Genomic DNA, 18,846 nt, shown 5'->3' with positions numbered 1-18,846 from the left:
ACAAGAGGGGGAGAAAGCTATTGCATACAGGTTCAGCTTGTGGGCTTTCCATAAGCATCTCCTTAGTAATGATGGAAACAGGTTCCTGAAACAAGACAGGTCTGATCTGGAACATACCATTTCTCCCTCCCTCCCTCCCAAAACTTTCAAGCAGTAATGTGTCCATGAGGCAAGTGAGAGTCCTGTCCATTTTTCTCCATTGCCCAGCTCATTAAATTGCGACTGAGTAATGGGGGATAAAATAATCATCAGTAGTGGAGTAGCATTGGGACAATTCATCAATTTTGCAAAGGAAAGAAGGAGAAGAGAGTCTTCCCATAGCTTCAATCTTGTTGCTATTTTTAAAGACTTCCATATTTTCTGTTAGTTCCTAAACAGAGATGAGGCAGCTTGTTAATCCCAAGATAGGAAAATCATTAGAATCAAGAAATTTTCCTCAGACTACTTTCTAACATTTCAGAAAGTGCTGCTTGCTGCATAACACTTTTTCCAACTTAATGATACACATGACTGTAGAGGCACAAGGCACACAACTGTCTCAGGTCAAACTGCATAAGCATCCATATTTGCCCCATGCACACTTCTTAATGAGATTCATGAGAGAGAGAGAGAGAGAGGCTTCCAACATAACAAACCAATTACATACTTCTTTCAGGCTGACATGCACAATTTTCCCCTACACTTGTGTACAAATCCTGTAATAGAAAAATATATGTAAATGAAGCAAGCTAGAGGCAGATGTGTCAGACAAGCCTAAAAACAATGTTAAAATTAAATGTTTCAAAGTCCTATAAAAATCCTATAGAAGTCCTACAGTGATGTTTAGTGAAGCATAATATTCTATAGTTTACTCCCTATCCGTTAGAGATGTTTTCTTTTTTAGGAGCTGGAGAGAAGACATGTAAATCTCCAGTATGCTCTAGAGATTTTTGACCTGAGTGTTTTGTGTGTTTGTATCGGTGTATTAATACAGATAACAATACATAAAGACCCACATCTTAGGAATTAACCTGAAAGATAGGTGAAACTCTTTTCTCAGCCAACAATGGGTGCCCAAAGGGAAACATTTACCTTTTTCGCAGAAACGCCCAGTGAAATGAAGAGCGCAGTCACACTGAAATGAGGCCATGCCATCAGGAAGATTAATTTGGTGGCAACGTCCTCCATTACGACACAACCCCTCTTGGCAGGCTGAGAATAATGCTGGGAGAGCAGTTGATGTCAAAGTTACCTTGAGTGCATCAGAGGGTTCAGGGCTGGGACCCAAGAGTGCTGCAGCATTTTTTTCAGAGGTAGGAAATCTGTGTTCAGAGACAGAATTTTATATTTTATTTATTTTATTAGATTTTTATCCTTCCTCTCATTTACAGGATATCTGGCCAGTGTAAAACAACACTGCCCTAATGTAAAATATGTGTTATAAGAGAAACGTAGCAAGATAATATAATAAATAGTAGTATCAAGTACCAATTACCAGGAAGAAGGCATCTGAAACCCCTTATTCCAGGGATGGACAACTTGGAAATGTTGTTGGATTGTGGCTCCTATTATCCTACCACCTATCTGTTTGGATGCTCTGATGGTAACAGGAATTCAACAACACTGGAAGAACTTATGTAGCTCATTGCTAGTTTACAGGAATCATGGAACTAGATCTCTGCCCACCTTATTATTATTTTTTTAAATAAAAACCTGTTTTTAAAAATAGGGATCTAGCATGCTTAAAAAGCTCTCCTCTCAGACATAATCTATATTTCTAATCATATCAGCTGCCATTCTTAGAATCTCACATAAGGAGTTGTTGCAGGCCAATCCTTTGTTTGAAAGCCTAGACACCATGCTGAAAATGCAGGGTCAAGGAGGCAACATGCATTAATTGTGGAGGGTTTGTGATCCGATAGAATCTTTTAACTGAAGAATCTTCAGCTAAGAATAAGCAGGACTAAACTGTGTGTATTTGTGTGTACATGTGTTTTACTAAATCAGAATGGTTTAGGTTGACACATAGCATAAACCACAGTGGCTGGGTTCAGACATTGTATTAAATCATAAAACAAATCAGTTCCTTATGGCTGGGCAGCACATGTGTATAAACTCAGTCATTACTTTGCTGCAAAATCCAAAGCATGGCCAAAATGTTCTGTGCACAGAACATCTGTTTGTATATGGCCCATTCATCAACTGAAATATTTGTTGTTGTGGTTGGGACCTGTATCTGGATACAGACTGAGATGCAGATTTCCAGGCAGAAGGATTCAAGCAAAAGCAGAGGGCCTTCCAAAGCGACAGCATGTGTTGGCATTGGTGGCGGTGGTGGCAGGGCTGGGAAGAAAGAGAGGGAGAAGGGAAGGCCTTAGAAAAGCAGAGGTGGGCAGGTTGGTGGGATGTGCCATGCTGGAACATTAGCAATGATAGTTGAAGGGAGGAAGGGAAGGAGCTGAGAGGACTGGATGGTGGGCTGGTGCCCAGGCCATACAAAGGAAAAGACAGAGTGTGCCCTACTTGTCCTGGCATATCTCCCTGGAATCCCTCCAGAGATTGCTCTTGCTGAAATGCAGAGCAACCCAGACAAGCAGGTTTTCTTTTTTCTGACCTGTGGCCCACCTGAACTGGTTTGGCCAAACATCCAGAACGTATTTGTTTGCTTGCAGTTCACAGTAAATCATTTTTCATTTTGTACACCCACCCTAATTTACTTAATAGTAAGCCCTGCTGGGTTCAGGGGGACTTATTCTTTAGCAAAGACCGTAGCTATCGAATACTGGCACCCAGTGGCCCCCATTGTTCAAGCTCTGGGATTTCTATCATATTTGAAAATTCAAATGGCAGTTCAGCTCCTTTTTAAGTGCCCATTCCCAGCATATGCATTTTTTATGCATACAACATCTTTGTGTTTGGTTATGAAAATATTATAATACATGGAGTTTAGAAATACACTAGTTCTGAGCTGGCCTTATCAAACCAAAACACATGAACACAAACAGAAAGCCAGATGTCTTCAGGAGTTTCAGACCTTGAATAAACCTGCATAGGTATAAAGCAATTTTGTTATTTATTTACATTAAAGACAAGAGGCATTACTTTCATTTTATGAAGTGATGCTTTGTTACATACTCTGGAGAAAGCCTCTCTTTGCTAAAGAACCAGTGGTCATTTTGCACAATAATGAGCAGCTATTAGAGATACAAAAACAATCTTTTATACATTCCTTTTCCTATTCATTTTTAGCAGGCAGTATGCTGTTGTTTATTCGTTCAGTCGCTTCTGACTCTTCGTGACTTCATGGACCAGCCCACGCCAGAGCTTCCTGTCGGTCGTCAACACCCCCAGCTCCCTCAGGGATGAGTCCGTCACCTCTAGAATATCATCCATCCACCTTGCCCTTGCTTGGCCTCTCTTCCTTTTGCCCTCCACTCTCCCTAGCATCAGCATCTTCTCCAGGCTGTCCTGTCTTCTCATTATGTGGCCAAAGTATTTCAGTTTTGCCTTTAATATCAGTCCCTCAAGTGAGCAGTCTGGCTTTATTTCCTGGAGGATGGACTGGTTTGATCTTCTTGCAGTCCAAGGCACTCTCAGAATTTTCCTCCAACACCACAGTTCAAAAGCATCTATCTTCCTTCGCTCAGCCTTCCTTATGGTCCAGCTCTCGCAGCCATATGTTACTGCGGGGAACACCATTGCTTTAACTATGCGGACCTTTGTTGTCAGTGTGATGTCTCTGCAGGCATTCCCCACTGAATACATTCTCACAGGCATACATGAGATTGTTAAAGTATACCAGTGATAGACAATAACCCAATAACCTAATTTGTTTAAAACACACTCTACCTTTCTGATGGAAATTCAGAGAGGTTTATACAATCCCAAGACATCATAAAAATGAAGAACAAAGTAATAGTAATTAAAATAAACCCCAGGAAGCAGCCATTTCAAATACTGCTAAATCTAGAGCCACACAAATTAATGCTATGTTTAAATCTCTCTGTATCTATATCTATATCTATATCTATATCTATATCTATATCTATATCTATATCTATATCTATATCTATATCTGCATCTGCATCTGCATCTGCATCTTCTATATCTATATATCTATATCTACTATATATCCATATCTATCATCTATCATCTTCTGCTTTTTTTATTACCAGTTTTGATTCACTTTGATGAATGGGAATTTGCACTAAATGCTTTTTTTTCCCCAAGAAGCTCTTCCTACTAGGCTTTTTTTCCAGATTGGTAAATTGGGAAGGATGCTTGATCAAAATCAACCCCAAAAGTAGCATCCTCCATGTCTTCCACTAAGAAAGAACCTCAACCACATTTTCATGAGAAATTCAAAATAAATTCTTAAGCACACTGAGAACAACGTTAGAAAGCAGAAGCTTCTTTTGGGGGCAAGGGGAGAAATACTTCTGAGAAATTGCAAGCTAGATTTCAATAGAGAATTAACCAACAGTTTGGCAGCATAAGGGGACAGCTTAGTTCTTGCTAGGGCCACTACTCAGAAATTCAGGAGTGATGTGGGGATTAGCAGGCTCCAAAGAAAGCAAAATTAGCCCATTCCATTCCGTTTTTCTCCACCTTTATAGGGTAAAATGTACTTTCTAAATCCTATTTTTGAGAGTGCAGTGGGGGTTAATTTGAGCAGAACAGGAATTCTGATCTTCCTTCGTTTTATTGATTCATGTCTCAACTGCACCTTATAGGTCACCTGTTCTCAGAGTCTTTCTTTTCAAATGTGCCCCACTGCTGATAGGCTACCCTCCTTTCCATTGCTCCCTTTGGTTTGCTGGAAGGAAAATGTTCCTGCAAGCTCATTAACAGAGCAAACATCTGCAACTAAATAGCATTCATGCCAACAGCTATGAATAAGTAATACTCCTGACTCCAAACAGTTTAACTAAAACACTTATTTAAATAAAGAGCTCAGAAACATTTAAAAGTCATTTAGTAATTGAGGTGTTAGAAGCTGCAGCAAGGCACAGAAAAAAAAAATGTATCAGACAAGTTTGATTTGACTTTAAGCAAGGTAAGAAAATCACTCAGTGAAGGATTTCTTTTCTTTGTCTCATCCTTCTTAACTGGCATTTGTGGAGAAAAGCAGGGCACCTCTCTGCAGTAGTAAAGTAATATTGTTCAGCTGCCTCAAGGGCTGCATAAAAAAAAAGCTCATTTGTTAGAAAAATGAAAAAAAATATATTATTGGGATTAGTGCTTGGCAAAGAAATGTTCCTGCTAGTTCCAATTCAGTTGGGTGAAAGAAAATTTTGAGAAATGATCATGGTTGGAGCATGGTGTCCTTGCCCTTACTTAATTAAAAGTTAACCAAGAAGAAGGCATGTCTGTTTTTCATTATTTAATGCAATAATCGCTCCAGCAATCCATATTCACCTTGGTTTCTCATCTTTCAGTTACGGCCTAAGTATGGCATCATAAGGGAATTCCTCCCATTGGGCCTTTTTAACAGCAATGTGACTATCAATGTTCAGGGACAGAACTGCCCTTGACAAGGAATTGGGAGAATCTCTCTTCCTGGAAAAAGGCAGGAAAATCATCCATCCAATTTCTCTGCCTAGAAACCGGGTGAAGAAGTCTAAAAGGATATTTGAACCCAGCTTTCACTTCAATATAGAGTATGATATTTGAACCATCTATGCGTGTCTCTGTGTGTATGTTTGGGTCCATGTGTCCATGTGCCTTCAAGTCAGTGTTGACTCCTGGTAACTGCTTGGAGAAGTCTGCGGTTTTCTTGGCAAGATTTCGGAAGGTTTGCCAGTGCCTCCTTTGCAATATACTTGCCTGGCCCAAGGTCACCCAGCTGGCTTTCACGCCTAAGGTGGGACTAGAACTCATGGTCCCTTGGTTCTAGCCTGATGCCTTAACTGCTACGCCAGATTGGCTCTATAGTTTGAGTTGGGATCACATATTTATTAAACATTTTCATATGAAACATAATGGCCAAAATACAGGAAATAATTTCACTATGCTCCGGAACATTAAAGGAAATGGATCCTATTTAGTCTTTATTTATCTAAAAGACTTATATGGCTGCCCACATCAGTGCATGACTCTGGGCAGCTAACAAAATTAAAAACATGAACACAATAAATAAAATAAACAATCACTATGAACAATGCCATGCCATTCTGCTGAAGCCTCATGTGGAACCCCTGCCCCCCAACTTATAAACCATCATACATCGTTGAATATCCTGGCTTGGGGGAAAAGCCAAGTCTGTAATGGTTTATAGAAGGCCATCAAGGTAGGGGCCATCTGGATTTTGGGGAAAACTTTTTTTCAGAGGACGGGTGCCACAACAAAGAATACACATCTCCTTGATCCCATTGTGTGATACTGCTTCATAGAAGAGACCAGAGCATGGCCATTTTGTTGGAGCATGTCTACTCAGACATACTGTATACTGAATGATCCATGGAGATAACAGAGCTCTTCACCTCTAGAGCAACATATTTAATGCAAGTTGAAAAATCTATATGCAATAGAGTTTCGTTTTGTTTAATTCAAAAATGTATATACGACTTTGAATTTTAGCAGATCCAGTCAAAAATTACACTGATGAAATATTAAATATAATATAAACCATAAAACTGAATATTATTAGGTGTGAGGGCAAGAGCAGGCAAGATCACAAGGAAACAGTGAGACCAGTAGTCCGTGACAATAATAATGCCTAATTGTCACCCACTTCTCCTGCTACAAAATAATTGGTTCTCAGTCCATTATGATGTAAGCTCAGGGGAACAATGTAGAATTTGAACCTGGAGATTGCCATGTATACTTGAATTGTAGAGTTTGCAGTAGCTGCTTTACTTCACTATTAAGGGTTTTTCTAATATCTGCAGTACAAATATCTTATCAGATACCTGTCCTTGAATGAGTGTCAGTCTGGCTGAAGCATGACATTAGTGTGCTTTGCAGCTAGACAGACAAGGAAATATAAGAATCACTAAAAAGTAAAGTCTTCTTTGAATTGAGATTTGCTCCTGAAGGACACACCAAGTGGTTTGCTGGAGCCAGTTTGTACTGGCTTATAAGAGGCAACTGTTGGCTTTTCTGGAACTTTGTGAGCTGGTTAAGAGAAGTGTGGAGCCACAACAGCTGGTGAACTGATCAGATGTTTGGCAGCTAGAGGCGTGGTGGTGGCAATGGATCCAGCAGAGCCAGTTGTTAAACATTTACCAGCACACCACTGGCTACACCCATGTAGTCTTTTTTGGCCACAAAACAAGAATGGTTTTCCACTGCCTTTGTCCCATACATATCACTTCCTAGCCAAGCCTACAGCCCTAGAATTTTCTCATGGCTTCCCATCCATATACTAACCAGGTCTGAACCTGCTTAACTTTTGAGATCAGTCCAAGTTCACTGTGTACTGCTATTTAACTGGGTCTTAAGACTTAAATATTTCAGTATTTTAAAAGTTTGAAAGGCCATGAAATCCCCCCTACACACCAAATATTGTGGTCTTGTACATGAGTTTTAAACACAGAAGCTGTGTTTAAAAGAACACCACATTTGATTGGATTAGTTAAAAACTTAGTGGGTGCATTAGCACAACTTGCTACAGATTTAAAATTGGTTGTTTTTTGTGGCTGAGAATGTAGTGCAAAGCCAGCCCTTTAGGTTATTTTATTATTTGGGGTATTATGCCAACCCAACAAGTGGTTAATTCAATAACCGAGTTAAGCATGTTGTGCAAATCTAGCCCAAGAATCTGTGATGCTTGAGTTATAATGAGCAATATTAAATGGCCTCAAACCTGTTTCATTTAAGCTGCTGGAATTTAAACTTCAGTATAAAATATTTGATGACTTTAACATCTCATTTCTTAATAAAAGTGACATGCAACAGCTGCAGCAGATAAAACCCCGAAGTTCTGGCATTCTGCAGAGCCTCTCTAAGACTTGCTTACAGAATGAAAAAAGCTGCTTTATATCAAATTTGTAATCACATGAACAGATGCTTGTAATCTGTGTTTGTACCTGATGGAAATTTGGCTCCTGTAACCAGCACAAAATTTATGTAAGAAAACCTGGCACTTATTCCTACAGCTATTGGGAAGAAAATTAATGCTTGCTAAAGAAAATGTTGTTCAGCTAGCTAGATTACAGGAAGTTCATCAATCATCACCAATCTACTGATGCACCTAATGGTGCTGATCAGACTGATACAATGCACATGCTTTTAGGTTTAAAATATCAGACAAGAGAGTTCTGCCTTATGTAATGCCATGTAGAAAATTGAGGCCAGGTACCTTTCATGTCCTTGGAACAGGCAGATAGATTATTGTTCTTCCAAAGATAGAAATGGAAGTGTTTAGAACAGATCACCCAAGGCATATATTTTCATGTCCAAGAATTGCATGCCTTCCTGAGCTATTGAGACTATAGCAGCTGTACTGTAAAGTGTCAGTGTCCTAACAGTCAGAAATCACGCTGAGACGAGGAGTAGGTCTCTAGTGTTTATTACTGCTACATTAAACAGAATCCTAACAAACTGGAGAAGCGTGGGAAAAACCCAGACAGATAAACCCCAAAAGTTAAGGCGGGTCTGATCTGTGTCTCTTTGAATGGCTGCTTAATTCCTCAATACTACACATGCATTTTCCCCCCTGGATAGAGGCCCCTTCCAGCTCGCCATCAGCACTCATGACAGTCGGGCCCTGCTGAAGAGTTTTGACAGTTTGCTGGTAGGCTCCACACCCTATAACTGACAGAAGAACAGGGCAAATATTCTTGTATCTCCTTGCAAGAGAAACTGAGCAGTTCTACAAATAATTTAGATACCTGAGCCAGTTGGGAGAACTCTTGAATTTCAGTAATAATTTAGCAGACCATTGGGGAATTATATTCCTCTGTCTCTCTCTCATCTGCATGCACACATCAAGAAAGAAAGTTTTTGATGTGAGGGAGCAAACAAAATAATGACCAGCAGTCTTAGATTAGCAGCATAGAATGCTGCTCTTGTAATCTACAATCTCATTTTCCGTAACACTAAGATTCCCTAGAACAAGTTAAAAAGCTACAGCTGATTCTGTATCTGGGAAACTTAAGTTTTTCTGGAAAGTATCTAGAAGACTGAAGAGAATACTATAAGCAAAAGTCCTAAATGAACATCCAATCCTTCTTAAATTCATGCAGGTGTTGTTTAGTTGTTGTTGTTGTTGTTGTTGTTGCTGTTTTTCTCTTTCTTACAGCTGAATTGTCATCCTACTGAAGAATCAGCAGACTGCATTTCCACCTCCATCCCATTCAGATATTTTCTTTTACAGCACAGGAGTTAGAGTTTAGCTGAGTTTGAGCAATCTGTTTACATCAAAAATGTCTACATCTAATGGAGTTTACACTGTATGATATGAGTGGGCAGCCTATGGGTTCTCAAAAAGTTGTGGAACTGCAGCCCTAACCAATATAGGAAATGGCGAGGACCTGCAATTCAGTAACCACTGGTGGATCGCAAGATCCTCCAGGCTTTTGCATGCCCAGATGCAGAAAACAGAGGAAAGTTACAGGTCAGAGCAAAAGGTGAGTAGTGGACTGAATATTATGGCTGTGCAGGGCTTTGGATTTAATTTCAAAAAGGTACTTTGTTGCTCCCTGGGGCACAGGTTATCCTATGTGCCTGCAATGCTTTAAAGAACCTGGCCTTTAATCAGTTGCACTCAGATGCCATGTTTGTTCTCCAAAGCAGCTTTAATGGAAATGAATCTGAAACTGCACTTCCCGCTGTATGTAAAAACCATGTTAAAATCCCCAGTCAGCTAAAAATTTTGCTGGATGTTCCTGGGCTGATTATCATTGTTGTGACAATAAAAGGAGATCAACTCCTTTGTGTTCTGATCAGTAAGAACGGGGCAACAGAGATGGAGGTGAGGTGGGGTGGGTGGGGTGGCGAGAGTATATTGCATGGATTTTTCTGGCATCCCACACAAATTACATGAATTTTGCTCAGCATCTTTTACTTCTGTAAACACAGGGAGGATTCAGTTCTTATTACACAGGCCTGCTGATACAGTTCTTAAAAATTAAATGTGCTGTTCTTCCTGTTCATGCTTTGAATTAAATATGATAACCAATGAGCAATCTCAGTGTGTGTGACTTCTGCATTTTAAACCACCAAACATCGTTATGCCTTTTTCATGTTTGCAAGGCTTTTTTTTTAAAAAAAAATTGTCTTAATTCATCATCCTATACATACTTATCTGGCAACAAGCCCACTGACATTGGATCAAGCTGACATTTCATATTTGTAACTTCTGCTATAGAATGAAAGTTTGTATGTAATTTTAATTAAAGCTTATGGTGGGGAAAAAGCCTTCTTTTACAGCCATTTGTGCCTGATCACTTTGCCAATCTGCAGAGAGTAATAATTGTCAGAATCCTTCATTTGGCTAATGAGCCATCTAAGTGTGGCCCCCATAGGGCAAGTATAGCTTACTTTGTCATTCTCTTTGTCCTGTCTGCTACAGGAGAAAAAAAAAAATGTTCCAAGCACTTTTTCACTGGAGCAGTGCTTTACAATTCATTTGTTCCAAAGAGCTGCTAATCGTGTTCATGGAACTGTAAGCTTACATGTCACTTTTTCAACAAGAGGGCAATCTGAAGTGTTCGTAACTTTCCACAGGGAGAGGAAAAGATGGGGACTGAAGATAGGCATCATCAGACATGTCCTATAAACACTAGGTGGCCATTTGCACCAAAATGAGGTCTCTGTGTTGAAAGCAATTTGACAAACTGGGGGTAGGGCAACTGTGCAAGCACAATTCTTTAAAAAGGAAAGTACTGTATTTCTGTTGTTTTTTAAGATAATAGTGGTGATGAAGATTTGATGGATTTTTAGCAGATTGGAAGCAGGAGTTTCAACAGGAAGAAGAGAATCAGTTTAGGGTTCCAAATTTAATTAGAGCTGCAGAAATCTAGATGACCATATGATGACAGCCAAGAGATACATCCATCTCTAATCCTTTGCCAGCATCTAATGACCATCCAGAATTTTCTATCCCAGAACAGGTAACCCTAAATTTAACAGTAGCAAAAGTATGAGAACATAGAAGAGTATAGGGAAAGAGAGATTTCTACACTATCGTAACAGACAATTCTCATGGAGAGATTCCAGGGCCAGAGCATGTCTTTCACTCCACATTTCAATATATTTGGCTGAACATGATAATCAATAATGACCAAAGCAGTCTCTTTGCGCTAATTGCAAAGGAACAAGAGGTCTGGGTGTGTACTTTCTAGTTCTGGCTAACTGTGCTGAACAAGGTCACTATTTATGGAAGAGAACAGAATTTGATTTATAGGATGAAAAATGTGATGAAAAATGACTGGAAGCCTCCAACAATAACAGAACATTTGGGTGCATTCTGATAAACACAGAAGAGTTTTAAAAGTAACTACAACCTGTGGAGGAGAACATCTAATAAGTGAGAAGTTGCTTGTAATGCCAAGCCAAGTAGGCAAGTGCTGGGTTACCAACTTTTCCTAAAGTGAAAGCTACATCTTTCTGTCAACTCAGAGGAGCTCTGTGTAGGCCTTCAACTGGTTATCATGTTGCTTCTGGCTGAAAACATTCTCCATAGATTCAACATTAGAATTAAATGATCAAAGACATTTTATCCATGACACATGAGGCTCCTCTTTAGGATAGGATAAAGAAGAAGGTAACATACAAATAGCTTAAATTTGAGGAGTGAAAACAGCAGTTGTTTAGAAATGCTCTGAGGAAGACTTCGTAAATATTTATCTTAGTAGCTGCAGACCTTTTCCTAACTATTGATCACTTTTGTATATGAACCAACTGCTATATATGGATTTTTATTTTCTTTATCTAGAAACAGATTTATTTGAAGGGAGATGACATTTGGCTGGATTCATATATTGTGGCACGCCATGTTTATTTCATTTTTTGCTTTCAAATATTACATTAAACCATAAACATAATCCCCAAACAACAGTGGTTGGGTTCATACTAAGCCAAAAGCAAAGAAACCATATTATGGCTTAGCATGAGATATAAGCCAAGCCATTAACATAGATTTCCTCTGCTCTTCTTACTGAATGATGTAGCAACTGCAACTCTAAACATGTTCTCACTTACAAATTTATAGCAGATTTATCAAGTGGATCATGCACATATGAAAGTAGATGAATCAAAAGATAATATATGTTTACCTTTCCTAAATTGATTGTGCTATGTTTAATCATATATTTTTGAGAATTCCAAATGATCAATTTGGGTCACACTAAGATGCAAATACACTTTGGGGTATTAGAAATGCCTTCTAGTCCTTTTCAGTGTAACTTTCTGAACCACTCTGATTCTACTCAAACACTCCTATATTTTCCTGGTTTAAAATGGGGCTCAGGATGGTTTCACTTAAGACAGCAGCATAAATGATAATGAAATAACTTCTGTGTTAATAATGCACCCCAAACTGAGCATGTATCTATTTAAGGATACAATTAATTAAATTTGCTTGATTCCAGCAGCCCATTTCATATCATTCCTTTTAAGGCAATCTGCCAGCAGATCAATTGGTGTTGCTTTTAATACCCCTTTGGCTTGCCTCCTCATCAAGCACGCTCTCACCCAAGGTGAGCCATGTGCCCAGAGCACTGCTCATCATCTCCTCTTAAGAAAAGCAAGGGAACAATTAGTTGACATCATTTTGCATCCATTCTTACAAGAACCTCCCCTCTTTTTGGCTCACCTTGTAATTTTGCTAAGGGTTGGTTTTCTTAACTCAGGGACAAATTAAGGAACAAAAAATAATGAATAGTCATTGTGCCTGACCTTTACATATCCACCCACCCACCCATCCTACCCTCCCTCCCTTCCTTCTTATCTGGGTCATCAAACTTCCTACTTTCATTTTAAGATTGCTTAATATTTAATATGCAATTTAATATTTCATCTCCACCCCGTATTGTGAAGAACTATTTCCTTTTATATTAGCATTTTTATTTAGCAAATGTACCAGAAGACCTTCGTATTCGATAGGGCATATAGTAAGGGAGGGAATTCTGCATTGGTGATTCACACGATATAGTCACACTCAGCCAACCTGAACTTCACAAATGATGCAGGGAAAGAAAAGTCACATGAGGTTCTTCTAGAGGGTTCCTTTACATTCCTACCACAACCACTGTTTACTATGGAGTGATTCATTTAAATTATGAATAGCTCGAGGGCATCTTCCACTCCCCCACACCCAAAAAGAGAGGATACCTATGCTATAATCTTGATTTATATCTAAACGTATGGTAAATAGGAGTTGTATTTGGAGCACAGAATTGTACTGCTCAATGTTATTCCATAAAATGTAGTTCTCTTTCAACAATCATAAGTGTCTTCTGGGAGAAAGTATTATTTGCATGGAGAAAAATGCTTCATTTTATCTCCCCATCTGTGTCAAAATTATTGAAAGCAAATGAGAGGAATCTCAGGAGAAATTATTCTCATGTGAGTATGGAAATATATGAATGTGCAATAACATGGCCTGTACATGTTTAGGCTTTCAGATGCCATTGCATCAAGATGTGGCTGTCAGATTTGGTCTGCAAAAACCCAGATGATCATTAATTAGCAGAAAGAAATTTAGAAAATACTGTTTTTCTCTATCTAGAGGTCTTATGGAGTTTTGCAGCATAATTCAAGATCGCACATCTTTTCCTCTTACTCTGCATGCAAAGTGTCTCAAACTCATCCCTCTTTCTTCCCCTTGTTGTCCTCCTGTATACTAACACTTCAGCCAAAGACTTGGCCATTGCTGATGAAATATTGCCTGAGAAAATGGCTTAACAGTACAAGTGGCTTAAACAATATTGCTTTGCTTAACCAAACCACAGGAGTGCAGCGTCCACCTTATTTATTGCCTCTCTGGCCCATAACCCTTCATAATGCATAGATAATTGGGTGTACAAATAGACAGATTAAAACATGTTTGGATCCTATGCATCTTGACAGGTTTGTGAAACCCCAAACAAAGGGAAGAAAATCAAAGGGATTTATTCTTCCCAAAGCATTACGTTTAACATATTCAGACTGCAGGGGGCAGTGGAACACTGTATTTCTAAATTACAGTTGTATCACACTTAGAAAACATAATTTGGAGTACAGTGCATTATAGATACAGGGAGTGGGGGAGGGAAGTGACCATTTACCTGATCTGAGAACAGCAAACTTGAGAAATTAGGAAAAAAATATTTCCATGCAAGTTCTGGTAGTTTTCATCTTTTGTTTTGAAAAGCATAATGTACTTATTAATAAATATATAAGCCATAGACCCAGATTTGGGGGCAGAAATGTTTTCTTAACTGTAGCAATGAAAATCCCATAAAGGTCACTCTTTCTTTATCCTACTACATTAGTCAGGCTGTTCAAACAAGCCCTTCTCTAGCAAACAATGAGTTAGATGAACGTATTCCCAAATGAACCCACCCCGTAGCCAAATGAAAGCCTCCAAACAAAGCATCTTTGCATGCCTGCATGTGCCTTAACATCTGAAAACTGCCTGCCATACAGTTTGTGGAGGAGATGGTTTGCTTCCTTTTGGGGGTGGCATGGCACTGTTTGGCTCATGGTGTTCTCTGAATTTCAAGGTCAGCAGAGATCTGCAAACTGGAGACAGTTGCAAACTGCTTGTGGGAGGGGGTGGAAATGCTGGTGCTTTGAAATGCTCACTGAGCCCTTACCATATATGGGACAGGAATGGATTATCTCCCAACACACTCACAGATGCACACATAGAAATACACACATTCTTTCTGGTCTTTCTTTCCAAAATGAAAGTTATTACTGAAACAGGCTTGTTAAAAACTGCAGAGCTATACATCTTATGAAATCCTGTATTTTTTTAAAATCCTAAGTGAAGTTTGACTTTGGCTTCAGTGACTCTATTCATATGACAAGGTCACAGCAGGTGGCCACATCTGGCTGACCTTGGGTGCTCTTGGGAATGCTGAGCAAGAACAGACTAGGGGAGTGCTTGAGGAAACACAAGGCTGCAGATCCAACAGGGAAGTGTGGGGAAAAAAATCCACAATAAAGGCAACAGTGAACCATTTCTGTATGGTTGTCAGGAGAACTACATGAAAATTTCCACGCAGTCACCAGGAATTAATTTTACCCCAGGAAGGCATTACTTTACTCATAAGACTATGCCTTGACTCAAAGAAGTTCTTACTACATCTACACAATTTGGAACTTCTTCATTTGACAGAATAGTTCGACCTTTTCTTATTTTTCAAAGCAGTGTGATCACACCCTTTCAGTTCTTGCATTCCTAGATCAGGAAGCAAGGAAACTGCAGAGTTTGAGTGAGACCTTGGGATTTTCTTCTTCTGCCGTCTGGTTCTTAAGACAGCTGGGACAAAAGGGCTTGGGGTATAAAAGGCTGATCTAGCAGACCCTCATCTTTTGGTTCATGGCCATACAACCCTCAGAAACTGGTAGAGCATAGCATACATTTTCATATCCTTGTTCTCCCTGAGTTCTTCTTCTTTTTAGTAATATCTGTCTGTCTGTCTGTCTGTCTGTCTGTCTGTCTGTCTGTCTGTCTGTCTGTCTATCTATCTATCTATCTATCTATCTATCTATCTATCTATCTATCTATCTATCTATCTTACTATAAAAAGGACCAAGGTGCAGAGAGTGCAGAGTGGCCTCAGAGACAATCCAAAACATAGTGGCAGTGTGTAAGATGCAGGCAGGAACAGCATACACTGAATGGCACAACCAAGTAGCTGGCATTGTATACAGGAACATCTGCACAGTGTATGGGTTACATCCTCCCAGGTCCAGATGGGAGATTCCAGAGAAGGTTGTGGAGAATAACAGGTTTAAGATCCTGTATGACTTCCAGATCCAGATGGATAGGAAGGTGCTGACTAATCAACCAGACATCATGGTAGTAGATGAGGACCAGAAGACAGCAGTAGTGATAGATGTAGTGGTGCCGAGTGACAGTAACATCAGGAAGAAGGAGTATGAGAAGCTGGAGAAGCACCAGGGCCTGAAGGAAGATCTAGAAAGGATGTGGAAAGTGAAGGCCAAAGTGGTCCCGCTGGTGGTAGGAGCACTTGGGGCTGTGACTCCCAAGCTGGGAGAGTGGCTCCAACATATCCCAGGAAGAACATCAGAGCTCTCTGTCCAGAAGAGTGCAATGCTAGGAACAGCTAAGATACTGGGCAGAACCCTCAAACTCCCAGGCCTCTGGTAGGGGACCCGAGACTAAGGAAGACACATACAACCCATAGGGGTGAGAAGGGAATTTTTATATGACATAGACCCAAATTTTGGGGCAGAAATGTTTTCTATGACCAATGAAACCATCCAGGGGAAACAAATGCAGAAAACTGAGAGCAAGCCTAAAAGAGACATAGGCTATTCTAGAAAAATTGCTTTCTGATATACAAATTCCATTTCTAATACTATTTAGCATTCTAGCCTTGAACAAATATTTCTTAGGGAAGCATTTTATGTGGGAAGCTTGTCTAGAACCTGTGATCACAGAGAGTTAAACAAAAGATGAAAATAGAAATGAAGAGTGAATTCCATGCTTGGGATCACTAGAAAGGAAACTAAAAATAAAACTGCCAATATTGCAATGTCCTTATATAAATCTGTGCTGAGCCTGATACTTTGTTCAGCTCTAATTACCACACCTCAATAAGATCTTGTAGAGCTGGAAAAGGTGCAGAAAATGGTAATGAAAATGATGAAGAGATCCTAAAAGAGTTCCCCTTCAGTTTTTAGCTTGAAGTGAAGGTGGTTAAGAGGAGATGGGGTAGAGGTATATGAAATCATGCATGTTGTAAAAAAAGGCAGAGAGTAGTAGTGTCTCCCTCTCTCATAATATAAGGACCTGGGCTCATCCACTGAAATAAAATACAGGGAGATTCAGGACCAGGAAAAAGAAGCAATTCATTCCTCAATGTATAATTAAACTGTGGATTCATTGCCATCAAATGTGGTAATGGCCAACAATTTAGATGGTTTTAAAAGAGAGCTGGACAAATTTTTGGAGGATCATATTTTCAGTGGCTACTAACCTGATATCAGCATAATATTTCCTCATCCACAAGTAGCATATCTTAAATACCACCTGCCAGGAAGCAATAGCGATAGAGGCTATCATCCCTATTTCCATACAGCATGTAGAACTTCCTTGAATGCATCAACTTGGCCCAGGGCCAGATTAAGGCCAATTCATGCCCTAAGCATAGCCCCACAATGTTGCCCCTTGATGGAAGTGAAACTCTCAAACCATGAGATGGAAACAAATGTGGTACCTGACGGTACCTTCAAACCAAACTTTTGAACTTTATTCATTCACCATGCCAAAGAAAACTTTTTTTACCAATGCAGATTAATGTCGAACATGGCAGATAAGGACAATTACAAAAAAAGAAAAATATTGACTGAAGTTGCGTGTGGCAGTGAAAAAGTTAAGGGCATGATAGCTAGGGGAAAAAACTCTGTGGTGCCATCCTTCCCTTGGTGCCCTAAGGAGGTCCTTATTTTACTTAATGGTTAATCCAAGGCTCACTTGGACATTGTGTGGCACAGAATGCTTAATTAGATTAGGCCTGCTTTTCTGTTCTAGTAGGCAGAGTCTTTTTATAGTAGATCTTGCTGAAATTGATTTATGTGTGGTTCCTGAAATTGATCATTCCCTATGAAGTGTCCAAGCTCTGTCATGGGAAAAGGACTGCCCTGATGTTTTGTTCTGTTTATGCTCCCTCTCTCTATCCATCCATTCCACTGCAAGAGGGATGGAAAACCACCAAAAGGCAAACAATTCTCACTGACCTCATCAAGATAAATTAATTAGCCCAACGGTGGAGGAAGATATGGTCTAGGACAGGGGTGTCCAACCTTTTGACTTCCCTGGGCCACACTGAGTGAAGAGGAATTGTCTTGGGCCACACATAAAATATAGGAGGATAAATAAATAAACAAATAAATGCCGGGACCATGCATTTTAATCCATCCCCAGACCCCCCCACCTTCTCCTGCCCCCTCCCCCACCAAACTCAGCAGCATCCCCAAAAAACACTTGAGGCCCTGCCTCCCCGTGCATGGGACTGCAGCTCCCACTGTTCAGATGCAGCCCCCCGTGTGCCCCAAAAACCAGCAGGCAAATGCTGCCTCTCTCCGAGGACAGGCATGCGGGGCGAGGCACTGCAGCACAGTGGGTGTGGGCTTGAAAGGCCTCACTGCAGCTGTGTGCACTCCCTCCCAGCGGCTGGGGAGGGAAGGAGGGAGGGTGCATGCTCTGACTGCCCCATGCCCGGGCCAGCCCCCTGCCTGCACACCCACCTTCCTCTTCCCTCCTCCACTTGCTTGCTGGTGCATTGTGCATGCAGGAAGAGGAGTAGCAGCAGCAGCAGCTCCCTGTGGCGGGGGAGGAGGCTCAGCTACCCACTCTTCTATCCCTCCCCTGCTCCCCCCGGGAAGCGGCTTGCTCTGTGCTCCACTCTTTCTGCCTCTTGTTTTCGCTTTCTACCGCTTTTTCTTTCCCTCTCCCCCCTCTTTTCTTTTTTTCTCCCAGTTTCAGTCCATGCTTGTCTCTCGCTCCCAGGCAGCGATGGCGGGAGCAGCAATTCCAACAATAGGTGCCAGGGGGTTGAAAAAAATCGCAAAATAATGTTAAAGGTTTACGATTTGGGGGGCTGCATTACTAGCCATTCAGGGCCGCATGCGGCCGTCGGGATACAGGTTGGACACCCCTGGTCTAGGAGATTAGCAGTAGATTAGAATGCCTGGTGAGATGATTTAGATGTTATTAGGGGGTTAATAGAAAATAATTTCTTG

The 18,846-nt window shown here is 40.3% G+C and overlaps 1 protein-coding gene across 1 annotated transcript in view; it reads right to left on the bottom strand.

Moving 5' to 3' along the window:
• LOC134493463 (protein eyes shut homolog) overlaps positions 1-18,846 on the bottom strand; it is a 529,249-nt gene that overhangs the window by 198,997 nt on the left and 311,406 nt on the right. The window contains 1 exon segment of the mRNA XM_063298062.1: positions 1,072-1,301. Coding sequence (XP_063154132.1) covers positions 1,072-1,301 — 230 coding nt within the window.

Source organism: Candoia aspera, chromosome 1 (assembly GCF_035149785.1).
Source record: "Candoia aspera isolate rCanAsp1 chromosome 1, rCanAsp1.hap2, whole genome shotgun sequence".
Classification (NCBI taxonomy): Eukaryota; Metazoa; Chordata; class Lepidosauria; order Squamata; family Boidae; genus Candoia; species Candoia aspera.
Note: the sequence above shows the minus strand (reverse complement) of the source record. Positions and strands in the feature narration are given on the sequence as shown.